The sequence below is a fragment of the Abrus precatorius genome, unplaced genomic scaffold, assembly GCF_003935025.1.
Source record: "Abrus precatorius isolate BTA unplaced genomic scaffold, Abrus_2018 Scaffold10, whole genome shotgun sequence".
Classification (NCBI taxonomy): domain Eukaryota; kingdom Viridiplantae; phylum Streptophyta; class Magnoliopsida; order Fabales; family Fabaceae; genus Abrus; species Abrus precatorius.
The window spans coordinates 35,217,134-35,229,530 of NW_020874292.1; the positions used below are offsets into that span (position 1 = coordinate 35,217,134).

Here is a 12,397-nt window from a genome sequence, read left to right on the forward strand (position 1 = left end):
GCCAGATTCTTTTTAGAAATTTCCTTAAATTCTTCTCAGGATACTTTCCTGAGTTGACTATATTGTATAATTATAGTATTTGTGCATACAATTTAAGAAAATTTAAACTCCATAAAACCTCAATAAACACCAAAAAACCTAGTAACATATATATAAAATTTTGAATAAAAGGACACATTCATCGTAGGCATGATTGAAATCATTTGCCAAAATCATGTCAACTGTTTTTGGTTGAGTGGGGCATAGGGATTGTGGGGGTGCCATTTGCATTGATCGGTTGGGCACATGAGCATTACCATATCAATCCCCAAAAGGGTCTAATTAGGGACATGTTCCACTGGCATTGGCGTGTAGAGGAGAGAGAAATTACAGAATGTGGTGTATAAAAAACTATAGAGGGTGGAAGCAAGCTGCATTATTGTATTGTATTTTGCATCAGCGATTAACAAATAATTAAAGTCAAAGGCTTTTTTTTTCCTGTTCCTTTGGTAGAAAAAGGGAAGGACAAATAACAGAGAAGAGAGATATAGAGAGAGAGAGAGAGAGAGAGAGAGAGAGAGAGAACTTTCACTAAAATACTAAAAGATTTCTGTTTTGTTTTGTTGGCTACAAATCCATCGCTGTCAAATTTGTACAGGTTTCGTAACCTTCTTCCAGTTCTACATTTTTTTCTCTCTCTCTCCTGAGTCTCTCCTTTTCTCTCTTAGTCATATCCTTTTGTTGTTGGTGAAATAGAGGCCTTGAGGACAAAGTTCCCGTTTCCAAAATTGAAGCTTTTTGCTCTGTGAGGTTTGATCTCTGCACCAAAACTTGGTGTTCTCATCTGGGTGTGTTTGGTTCTGCTCTGCTGGCTCAATATGGCTGTGGAGAACCAAAGGGGTCATTTGGGGGATGAAGATGGGGGCAGTGACCGTTTTCCTGTGGGTATGCGTGTTCTTGCTGTGGATGACGACCCAACTTGCCTTATTGTGTTGGAGAACCTGCTTCGCAAATGCCAGTATCAGGGTTAGTTACTCTATGGGTTTTGGTTCAGTAAAAATTCATATATGTAACAATTGTACTGACATAGAGCCATGTTGGTAGCTTTGAGTTGTATAAATTTAGTCTTGTGTTTAATTAGACCTGTAAATCCCAGTTAATTTATATTTTTGGATGCATTCTGAATGGATATTGTGTTTGGTGGCTTGTATACAATACCTTCAAATTCCAATTCAAAATTTGTTTCTTGATGGTATGTGAAATTTCTTACTTTTCCTAAAGTTGAAGGCTTTGGTCTAAATATATATATGTGTGTTTGTGTTGTGATTTTTTCGGTCTTACATTATTTTAGAGCTATTAAACAATATGTGTGGGCTTTGGTTATGGGGTGAATTTAATATCTGATTTGTGCTTGTTGTTGCAGTTACCACAACTAATCAGGCAGTTGAGGCGCTGAAAATGTTGAGGGAAAACAGAAATAAGTTTGACCTCGTTATTAGTGATGTGAGTATGCCTGACATGGATGGATTTAAGCTCCTTGAATTGGTGGGACTTGAAATGGACCTACCTGTCATCAGTAAGTTCATACACTTTTTGTCTTGACATGCATTTGACTTGAGCTTTACCTATCCATATTCTCAGGTTTTTGTTATGTAACTTATGAAGATTATCCTAATTATTATTCAACTTGTTTACACAATGTTCTTTTTTGTTTTAACTAAAATTAGTAGTTGATTTATCCTTAAAAGAATTAATTATTGTACAAAAACTGAACTTGAGAGAAGTTTGTTTGTCTCAGAATAATGGGTTGAACTGATTGACTGACCTAAACTATTGTTTTTACATTGTTCTAGTGTTGTCATCACACAGTGATACAAAGCTGGTGATGCAGGGTGTTACACATGGGGCATGTGACTATTTGCTGAAACCTGTTCGAATTGAAGAGCTGAAGAACATATGGCAACATGTGATCCGAAGAAAGAATTTTGATTCCAGGGATCAGAATAAAGCTTCCAATGAGGAAAGGGCACTTACTACTGCTGGGGAAGGTAGTCAAGGCCTCAAATCAGATAACAGTGCTGACCAGAATAAAAAGCTTGGTAAAAAACGGAAGGACCAAAGTGAAGAAGATGAAGAAGATGGTGAAGGGAATGGAGATGAGGAGGATCCCTCAACACCGAAGAAACCTCGTGTAGTTTGGTCTGTTGAGCTGCATAGAAAATTTGTTGCTGCTGTTAATCAACTGGGCCTAGAGAGTGAGTTTCTGATGACACAAACTTAATGTTCCTAATTTTTTTGACTTCAGTACATTACATTTCATATCTCAACATGAGCACTATGATTCCTAATACCAGGTTTATTCACCTGTTATTGCAGAGGCTGTTCCTAAGAAAATACTTGACCTGATGAATGTCGATGGGCTTACAAGGGAAAACGTTGCAAGCCATCTACAAGTATAAATTCTTGGTTTTATAGTTTTCATAATTGTTCTATTCTGTCTTTTACAAATCATTGAATGAAAACCTTTTTAGTAAGATGATTCTTTAAATTTTATTTAACGGATATATGATGAAAAGAAAGTTTGTCCAATGAATTAAAAGCTCTTCAAAGTGGTTATCAATATCAACTATCAAAGGGGTAAAAACTTCACATCCATTTGGAGAATGTGCCTAGTATAATATTTTAGATGTCTTGTAATAGTTTGTTTGAATAAAATAGGATAGTTCATATTCAAAAAATGGCTTGTTAATAATGAAATGCTTAAGACTTCAGACACAAGTTTTCAAGTCCCACTGAGCATAGGTTGGTTACTGGATCTACTTTGAGTCTCTGACTATCTTTTGTTTATTTAAGCAGAGATGTGCTGCTTTTCTAGGGGATGGCTGTTCCTTTTACTTGACAAAGTATACTTTACTTTATTGTGGCATATTAAGCTTGCTGTCATTATGTATTGCAGAAATATAGACTCTATCTGAAAAAGGCAACCCAGCAAGCTAGCATGGTTGCTGCATTAGGTAGTGGTGATTCTTATCTACGTATGAGTTCATTAGATGGATATGGAGATTTTTGCACTTCACCTGGATCAGGAAGGATCTCAAGCTCCACATTACCATCATATGCATCCAGTGGAATTTTTGGTAGGCTGAATTCACCATCTGGCTTGAGCATGAGAGGAATTAGTTCTTCTTCACTAATCCGGCCTGTTCAGTCACAAAACATTAATAGCTCCTTAAACACACTTGGAAACATTCAGCCTTCCATGTTTCCAGCAAATCAAAGCTCAAGTTTATTACCAGGTATTCCAACATCAATTGAGCTTGACCAATCTAAGCAAGGCAACTGTACAACAGGAATATCACAGTTAAATCATGTTGACTCAAGTGGATTTGCAGTTGCCTCTGGCTTCCCAGACAGCAGAGCCACTGTTAATGGTGCAAACAATCACATGATGTTACAAGGAAATCCACCACAAACTCATAACCCAGGACCATTTAGAACTCAGCCTTCTGTTAGAGCGCCTTCCTTGAGTACAGAGTCTTTTGACATCAGCATGTGTGGTTCTTCTAATCTGTTGGATTATAATCGGTGTAATGAAAATTGGCAGAGTGCAGCCCAGTTATCTAAATATCCTGCCAATTCTTTACCACTGTGTGAGGCTTTCAGTAATGAGCAATTGCCTCGCACTAGCATAAATGTTTCCAACTCAAGTACTCATATTGGTAACAATCCAGTTGATTTTTCTTCCAGAAATCCAATTCCTGTTCCTTTGGAGGATGCCAGAAATGAGCTGCAATGCCAAGAAGGCTTGATCGGGAATATTGTACACCCTTCGAGTTACACACCACAACAAAGGTGGGAAGAACAACATAAACTGGATTACAACCAGAATATTACTCGTCCCTTCAATCCTGTAAAATCTCATGTTTCTTCCAGCGGAGTGTCAAGTTCTATGGGGCATAGTTTAAACCAACATAATACAATTTGTGGCAACAGAGTTGATGCATCTTTCGTTGGTCAACTAAATGGGGCTTCCCCATCAATTGCCCGGTGCACTGAGGTTGAGAAATTCTCGTCAGACATTCGACTTAAGTCAAATGATGCCTACATTTTGGAGCAAATGAAGTCCCAAGATGGATTTATGCCGAATGCTTTTGGGACCTTGGATGACATAATGGGTGCAATGGTCAAAAGGGTATGATATAATAGCCTACTTTTGCTGGTTCCATTCTTAAAAAAAACAAACAAACATGTTTCTTCACCCCTCCCCATCTACCCCTTTTCTTTTAAATGGTTCTGTGGTTGCAACGGTATCATGAAACTATTGAATTGCGTTGGATCTGTTGCATAAATTTACATTTAGATACTTATAATGTAAGCACAACCGTCTTTGAATTTGCTGTTGCTTTTAGGTGTTTGTGTAGGTTTTGTTTCTCATTGTTCTAAACAGTCATCAACCTAATTTATTATCAGAAATATACCTTGCAGAAATTATGCAAGATTAGTTCTATATATTTTTTATATCCATAACGTGTGATATTCATTAGCCTATGAAAACAAATGGTACATAATTGGCAAGTTTCTCTTTTATATGCTGATGCCATTTCTTAGTTTCTTTTAACACATGAAGTTTCGCGATGATTTTTTTAACAACCAAAGAAGATTTTAGATTTAGTCATATGTCATCTCTTCTACGTTTTTCAACACCATTTATTAGAAAAAAAGGAATTTTAACTGTGCAACTCGTTTCTGAATATTATGTTATTGCTACTATTGGAATAAATTGGTGATGCAAATCCTGGAAAGTGAAGGTAAAAATGACAATTCAGTAAACAGTACACGAGAAGTTAAGTAATTGATCAATATATCGAATGTTACCAAATATAGACACAGATTTTGCAGTCATAATTGCTGCATTATTTTATAAAGCGGTTTTGTGGATTACTCCCCTGAATTTGTTTAAATTAAAATAACACCCTCTCGTTTCACAAGTTAAGGAGAATTTGTCTATGTTATAAAAATAGAAAATGGACTAATCAAACAACACCTTAATTGTCTTTATGTTCACTTGTATGGGAGGGGCTGTGCAACAGGTTTTTCAAGATCTTATAAATGGATTGATAAAAAAATTCATACTGTGTTATTTTAATGTTATCAAGTGTTTTTAGATTCAATTTGGATTAGTTTCTAGCTTATGCGGGATTTTCAATTATACAACATTAGTTTTAAATTTATTTGGTACTTATGAAGAAGTTGTGAGTAAAGTTAAGAGGTTGAGATGCATGAGTTAATTTTAAGTTACATAGAAAGTTTGATTCATATGATTTCTTTGATATATTTTGTTTTCTTCTCTTGTAAATGTTCTGTTGTTGAAACGTATATATCAACTGGCTTATGTATTTAATTATGAAAACAATGTTTGAATCATGAACTGAAAGCTTCTCTAATGTCAGAATCATAAACTGATTTGACGAGGTAGTGATAAGACTTTTTGTTTTACTAGAGTAGTTTTTAACTAGAGATATCCTTTGAATTCTTTCTGAAATTTATCTCCCAAATAATTTATAGGGGTGTGTATGTATAGAGTCAAAAAATAACTCGTGTGGTTTCTTATAGTTCGCTTTTAGTTTTGGTCTTTAATGACAGAAAATACTTTGGTTGTTTTTTCCGTTATTTCATGAAAGGCTCTTTATGATGATGATACAGGAGCAAAATGAGTTGACACTGATGGATGGAGAAATGGGATTTGATGCTTACCCTGTTGGATCATGTAGCTGATCTCTTCTTATTCAGAAAGAAAGAATCAACTAGTATTCTGATTGTGAAACTTACTCCTACCTCTGGAGCTGATTTGATTGTGTAGTTTCTTTGATGTACTTATTTTTATGTTCTGCTACTAAATTTATTCTCTTATGCCAACATTTTGTTGTTTCCCTTATGAACTTCTTGTCAGCCAACTGATCCGTTTCATCTCTTCTTCATTCTTGTAGTGTATCCACATAAAAAATTTCTGCCTTTTTTTCTATATAAAATAATTGTAAGAATGTGTATTTCTTAGTTCTTAGTGGTCTTTCTTACTTTCTTAAGGGAAAAAATTTAAATTTTATTTTATTGATACTTCATATAAAAATGGGAAAAGTTAAAAATGGAAAGGAAATATTCTGTGACTGTTGACTATATCAATAGCATGAAAGTGATTTTCCGACTTTTGAGGTAAAGTTCTTTTTGTGGCATATTTTTTTATAGTTACTTTTGGAAGTTACTTTTTCATTAATTTACTAGAAAAGTCTTTAACTTTTTTTTCTGAGTTACCTTTTTATTTACAAGAATACTTTATGACTTAACCCCAGTATGATATTTGTGAATTACATCTACCAAAAATGAAGTTAGGGCAATTATCTATTGTGATATTTTCAATGAGGAATTAGTAAGGTACTATCAGCTGAACATGAAGGATATTCCATCCTTCCCTCGAAGTGTGCTGGGTTATGAGGTAAATGATCTTATATTATTAAAATTATTTTATATATTTCTTTTCCTGGTTTGCCAATTAATTTCTCCTTTCAATATTTCACCACAGAAAAACAAGACCCACGATTTTTTTTTCATATTTATCTACTCCTTCCCTTAAAATGATGACGCTTAACATATGTATTGGTTATTTTCTCCTTATTTACAAGTTTTTGTGCATAAAAATAAGAGAAAACTGTACAAAAGCTGAAAATTTTCTCCTAGACCCAAGATGGATAAAAATACCATCAACCTTGGACATTATTCTGCATGGCAAGGTGATTAAAGTGGGTCACTCTCATGGTTTGTTTGAACGAGAGAAAAGCAAATAAGAAAGTTTAAACTTATTTTTCCAAAAATAAAAAATCAATTTTAGTTACCGCGTGTTTCAACGGAGATCCAAACAAACCTGTATTTTCCTATGTTTAGTTTTAAGATGAATAAAGAGAAATTTTGACTTTTAAAAATGATAAAAAATTAAAATTTCTTCTCACTTTTTTTTTCAATTTAAGTTTCAACTTTTTTTCTCTCCCTTCATTTTCTCTCCTCTCAAACAGAGATAGGGTAACATATGATGATGCATATGCAGAACTTAGCTGAAGATTGACTACTATCAAAGGAAATTCCAACTGAGTTATCTTTATACTGAATAGTAGCAAAATCATAAATATTGGTCCACTGAAACAAAAATTAGAAGACGAGCTAAATTGCAAATCATGCATTGGAGACAAAAATAAATAAATAAAATCTGTTAGATTGTCTATTATTCAATGAATCACAAGAACAAACATTAGCGGAATACAATGGCTTGAAATTTTGCAGCACATATAATAGGAGATACCGTTCAACTCATTTTGCTAGAAAACAATGAGAATGTGTATCCGTCAAAAGAAAATTTTATATTCTCATTTATTAGGTAGAGATGTATCACATTTCAGTCTAATGAAATATAAACATAAATTGTCTAATTTTCTTCATTAAAATTTATTTTATTACATATGGTAAGTGCTCAGAAATATTTCATGATACAGTATCATAAAATAATAAAAACAAGAAACATTACATACAAACTTTTGATCAGTAAATGAAACAGTAAGAAATGAAAATAAAAAAATAATTAAATTACACAATAATAAGGGGGAAAATGCCACAGTAAGAGAGCCTGTTACAAGACAGTGCTGCCAAATATTTAATCTCAGCCTGTCCTAGGTTGCAGTTTTGAATTTGTAGACACATTATGCATTAGTTCCAACTTCAACCCACTGTTGAAAACTTGAAATGCTATATATCTTCTACATTGTCTCAAAGTCTTGTATGCATTGCATTAGATTTTTTTAGTTTTAGTCCAAACACCTTGAATGAGTTGAAAATGTCCACTTCAAAGCATTTAACTCAATTCAACTCAGTGAGCTGTGCTCTCTTTTGTGCAGCTCTTTTTCTGATAAATATGCCCCACCTTAAAGCAGCTTTGAGCTTAAGCCACCCAACAACAGCTTTCCCTGAAGACTTCCCATGATGCTCACCAAATGAATGATACATTTGAGGCTCATACTGAAGGCTATAAGCATAACAACTTTCACTAGAATGACCAAGATTAGTTGACATGCTAACTCCTGCATTAATTGTCTTAAGTAACCTCTGCATATCATCACTCTCCAACATTTCTGAACTCCTAAGCCGGAGTTCTTCTGCGACAATGTCTTCTAATCCTTGTTCATTTCTTGGCCGGGACCAATCGCCACCAAAATAAGGACCTTCAATTTCAGGATTTTCACTTGACATGTAATTCATGCTGCCTGGCAATGCTAATTGAGAGTTATTTAAGGATGTCCCTACCATCTGACTATCGCATCTTCCAAATGGATAATCACTCAAACCAGGACCAGATGCATAGTTATTTGTTATTTGCAAATGTTGATTTGGTTCTGAGGAAACATATGACATCCTGTTCTTTGCAGAGGTATACTGCTGCTCCTGGAAACTGTTGTGATATATTGTATGAGAAGCTACAGATCTTGATCCCTTTTTTGAATTACTAAGAGAATTCAAAACTTTTCCATCATATTCTACAACTTGGTCCCAATTTTCATATGCTTTCTTCACCAAGGAATCCACAGACATCTGTAATTCAAATTCTCAATAAATGAGCTAATGTAGTTACTAGTCACATAAACACACATGTTGATCACATATCAAAGCTAAGCATGATATCAAATTGATCAAGGAATTCCATTTTTCAATTAGTGTTAAAAATTGACCTTTTGATTTGGAGTAAGTGATTCCAAAGAGAAGAATTGGCCATCAGCAATAAGGCCTCTCAGCTCGTATATATTGTTGAACACAATGCCAGCGCTGTTGGTTCCATCAGTGTAGTAAACAAAGAGCTTGCCACCCAAGACACATGTCTTGGCATGCTCCACAGTATTCTCCCACATTCTGTTGGACATTCCACTACCAAGTATCTGTATTCAAGGTGTTAAAAAAGGAAGTTTGCAAAAGCGAGTATTTGGAAAAACTGGATTTGGTAAGAATGATATGAATTATTTTGAGCAAATAGCAGTGAATTCTTACACTTCTTAACTTCTGTGGCTCACGAACAAGAATACGTAAGAAATCTTCTACAGTTGCTATTTTTGCTTGAATCAATTTTTTGTGAAGTGCCCCATCCTTCGCTATCCGATCCAATCTCCAAACTTCATCATGCAAAGCAGGTGGATAGTGTTTCTTGTATACTGCAAATAATAAAAAACAAATTGTTTAGAGAAACTTCATCAAACAAGATTTGCCACAAGCCTGAATGTTGAAAACATTGTTTCCTTAATAGACTCAATTCAAGCAGAACATGAAGCTAATATGTAGAAGATTATATTCATCTATCAAATTAACCACTTAATTAGATTATTTAAATTACTTTTTAAGGGCAAAATTACTTAAATTATTAATCCCACAAAGAATTCATTAGGAATACTTTTCTAGCTGTAAGAAAATTTATGTAAATGTGAAGATTTTCCAAGACAATTAATACAAATGTCAAGGAAGTTAATACAAGTGTCAATAACCAACTTACATAAAAACTTAAGTTAGGTGAAGGAAAAAGATTAGTTTTATATCTCTTTTCTTTTAACAAGTTTTGGAGTCTATGCCTTGCAATTATAATTTGAGTGATCCCATTTCTCCTAATCTGGACAAAACACAATTATTCTATCAAAAACAAAAACGAAGTCTTAACTATCAGAGAACTCACATTCTCCTCTATGATCTTTAACAGCAAAGGCATCAGTCTTTCCCTCACGAATACGAGTCCCTTCACAATATCCAGGAGCAACCTTAACCCCAAGCCTGAATTTTCTGCTTCTGATCCAGCTTGAATTGTCAGTGAAAGTAAGATCACCTAAGGTTCCTACCCCTTCCTTTAGGCTAACCTGCAAGTCTCCAGTTAGAAGAGGCCTTTTCCCCTCACGTTCCTTTACTTCATGGCTTTCAAAGTGCTCTTTTGTCCAATCATCATCAACTTCCTCATTAAAGTCACCTTCAAGTACTACCACATTCAATTTCGCAACTGATTCTGGTCCAACTTGAACAACATTGCCTGTATTTGGATCCAGCAAGACAACATGAATTGCTGCTCCTTGCTCTCCATCAACCTTTCCCCCTGTGAACAAGTGTGGTGGCATTCTTGTTCTGAAATGAAGCTGCAGATTCTTTGCCCCTGGTCCTTCTATTCTTGGAGGTGATGATCTGACACAGGTAAATAACATGTAATTGATGAAATCATTGCAAACAATTATTTTTTTATAGAATCTTCATAATTTTATCAATTTTCACCAACCAATTTACATCTTATTGATAAGAACTGCACATTCTCAAATATAACATTCATTCAATTTATTATCAGTCATCATTGTTGTACCGAACAAGCATTTATAACTCAAAATTCTAATTTGAAAGGGAAACACACCTTTCGACCAGTTTAGCATGGCCCAATTTTGCCAAAGCACGCTCCACTTCTTCACTGACCTATAGTTCATGGAATTTGAAGGATTAACAGAATACCTATAATACATTGTAGATCTTGATTAATAGGTTCTTCGATGATTCAGTTACACATAGCTACATTTAATGAAAGCAATAAACATAAAATTGTACTATCAAACTCTAACAAAAGCATTAATAAGGTTATGAACAAACAATTTACATTTGGGTTCACGACAAAGAATAGTTTATTTTACTTCTTGTTTTGGAAGGCCTAACATCTCATATTATCTTTTTGTTTTCTTTTTCTAACCCATAATTTCAAAAAACAGACTGTCATCAAATGTTTATACAAAGTACTTTGATGCACTTCTTTTGTGAAGTGTTCAAGCAGAGGGTCAACAATTATACAGAGAAGTGATTAACCATTCTACAAAGAAATTAAAAATAACTCACAATTTTTCTGAGAAGAGGTTCCAAAGATGAGCAAAGTCTCTGCAAACTATCCACCTTTAAGGCTTCCACAATTACACTGTACACATTTCGAGTAATAAATTGGAGTTGAGTGTCACTAAATTTGCATTAAAATACACAAAAAGAACTAAACTAACACATTCAAATTGAAGACAACTAACACCAAGAAATAGGTTTTGGGAGCTCAAAAGTTGAAAACACTTTAAATGCATATATCCAAAGCCACCTTCACTTCTATAGAAATTCCAATAAATGAGATTCGTTGTAAAATCCAACTTAGATTAATATTCATCAAGCATTAAATTGCAATTTTTCCATTGCACTAGTGAGTTTCACAATTAAGAGCCCACAAAAGACTAATCTTACACCTGGTATGATGTTATCAAAGATCTAGCAGAAAGTCAAACATCAATCCCAAGCACATCATGCAATAATCATCTTAACAATATCACCCCAAAACGGAAATTAATCCAAACAAGTAACAAGATTGTCAGAAACCAAAATAAAAAATAAAAACTTCATACACGTTAGCTTTGAATTTGCACTGTAACAAGATTAGAATGCTAGTAGAATTTGCACAGAACCCAAACTCCACGTTAGTTTTGAAGTAAATAACTAATAACTAAATTAAAACACGATTCTGTATTGCAATACCTGGCTAAACCAGGTAGTTTTGGCTTCTTTGACTGAGTTAGATGGTGTTGTGCATCCTCAACCTCCTCAACTAGCTCATACCCTCTTTTCTCCACTCTATTGTTCTTGGAACTTTCCATTTCTAGAAACTTATCCAATCCCAATGATATCTGTTGATACTTTCTATGTTTAGAAATTTGGTCTTAGTGATCCGTAGAACAGTTTGGTAAAATTCTTGGAACTAAACTTTAAACCTGAGTTCGTAAACACATAGGCAGAGAAGGTTGTCTCTTTAGTTTGACAACTGAGGATCTAAGATTAGGACCAAAAAAATGGACACTGTAGATTAGATCTACATGAATATACAAGTAGTTTTTGTTAAATAAAAAAATAAAAGAGGTTCCTTCTATTAGAATATATAATTGATATTATTGAAGTTCACAGCTGGATTGGATGTGTGCATGAACGTTGGAAAATGGAAATTGAAACCGCGTTTTTTGGTGTCTCATTTGTCTTTGACTTTCTTATTGGGGGTGTTGGTGATAAGACAGAATTAGCCCTGTATAAGTAACCCAATTACATTTGTCTATGAGCGTAGCCTATACTAATGTTTTGGTGCCACGAAAATGTGACACAGTACACATTTAAGAGATGAGAAACGGTCAGTGCCATTCACTGGTTCAGGACAACAAGGACCATAAACTTTACAGCAACATTTGGATTAGGTCTTCTCTACTCTATTGCATATTAACTTTTGTTTTATTTTGGGATTTCAATTTAATTTTCTTACGTAGAAAAGCTTGACAAAAAGTTTAGTGAGGGGCAACCGACA

General features: G+C 34.3%; 2 protein-coding genes across 3 annotated transcripts; one reads left to right on the plus strand and one right to left on the minus strand.

Moving 5' to 3' along the window:
• Positions 1–602: 602 nt before the first annotated feature.
• On the plus strand, positions 603–6,031 carry LOC113873335 (two-component response regulator ARR12). Its single transcript, XM_027511412.1, has 7 exons — positions 603–637; positions 736–1,005; positions 1,403–1,555; positions 1,833–2,234; positions 2,356–2,432; positions 2,936–4,171; positions 5,683–6,031. Exons 2-7 carry the CDS (start codon positions 858–860, stop codon positions 5,752–5,754), a joined length of 2,088 nt encoding a protein of 695 aa, XP_027367213.1. The 5' UTR covers positions 603–637; positions 736–857; the 3' UTR covers positions 5,755–6,031.
• Positions 6,032–7,440: 1,409 nt separating this feature from the next.
• Positions 7,441–12,007, minus strand: LOC113864473 (calmodulin-binding protein 60 E-like). Of its 2 annotated transcripts, XM_027498232.1 has the most exons (8): positions 11,587–11,937; positions 10,915–10,990; positions 10,445–10,503; positions 9,731–10,224; positions 9,058–9,218; positions 8,745–8,948; positions 8,358–8,607; positions 7,500–8,282 (listed from the first exon to the last, which is right to left on the minus strand). In XM_027498232.1, exons 1-8 carry the CDS (start codon positions 11,703–11,705, stop codon positions 7,879–7,881), a joined length of 1,767 nt encoding a protein of 588 aa, XP_027354033.1. In that variant the 5' UTR covers positions 11,706–11,937; the 3' UTR covers positions 7,500–7,878. The 2 variants fall into 2 exon arrangements, with proteins under 2 accessions (XP_027354024.1, XP_027354033.1); XM_027498223.1 differs by having other exon boundaries at positions 7,441–8,607; positions 11,587–12,007.
• Between the last annotated feature and the right edge of the window lie 390 nt (positions 12,008–12,397).

What these genes read in the sequence shown, in the direction of transcription:
- LOC113873335 (XM_027511412.1), top strand. Translation starts at nt 858, where the DNA reads ATGGCTGTGGAGAACCAAAGGGGTCATTTGGGGGATGAAGATGGGGGC. An exon ending in TCGCAAATGCCAGTATCAGG is followed by an intron (nt 1,006 to 1,402) that starts GTTAGTTACTCT and finishes TTGTTGTTGCAG; the next exon opens with TTACCACAACTAATCAGGCA. An exon ending in AATGGACCTACCTGTCATCA is followed by an intron (nt 1,556 to 1,832) that starts GTAAGTTCATAC and finishes ACATTGTTCTAG; the next exon opens with TGTTGTCATCACACAGTGAT.
- LOC113864473 (XM_027498223.1), bottom strand. Translation starts at nt 11,705, where the DNA reads ATGGAAAGTTCCAAGAACAATAGAGTGGAGAAAAGAGGGTATGAGCTA. An exon ending in AACCTCTTCTCAGAAAAATT is followed by an intron (nt 10,504 to 10,914) that starts GTGAGTTATTTT and finishes CATGAACTATAG; the next exon opens with GTCAGTGAAGAAGTGGAGCG. An exon ending in CATGCTAAACTGGTCGAAAG is followed by an intron (nt 10,225 to 10,444) that starts GTGTGTTTCCCT and finishes TACCTGTGTCAG; the next exon opens with ATCATCACCTCCAAGAATAG.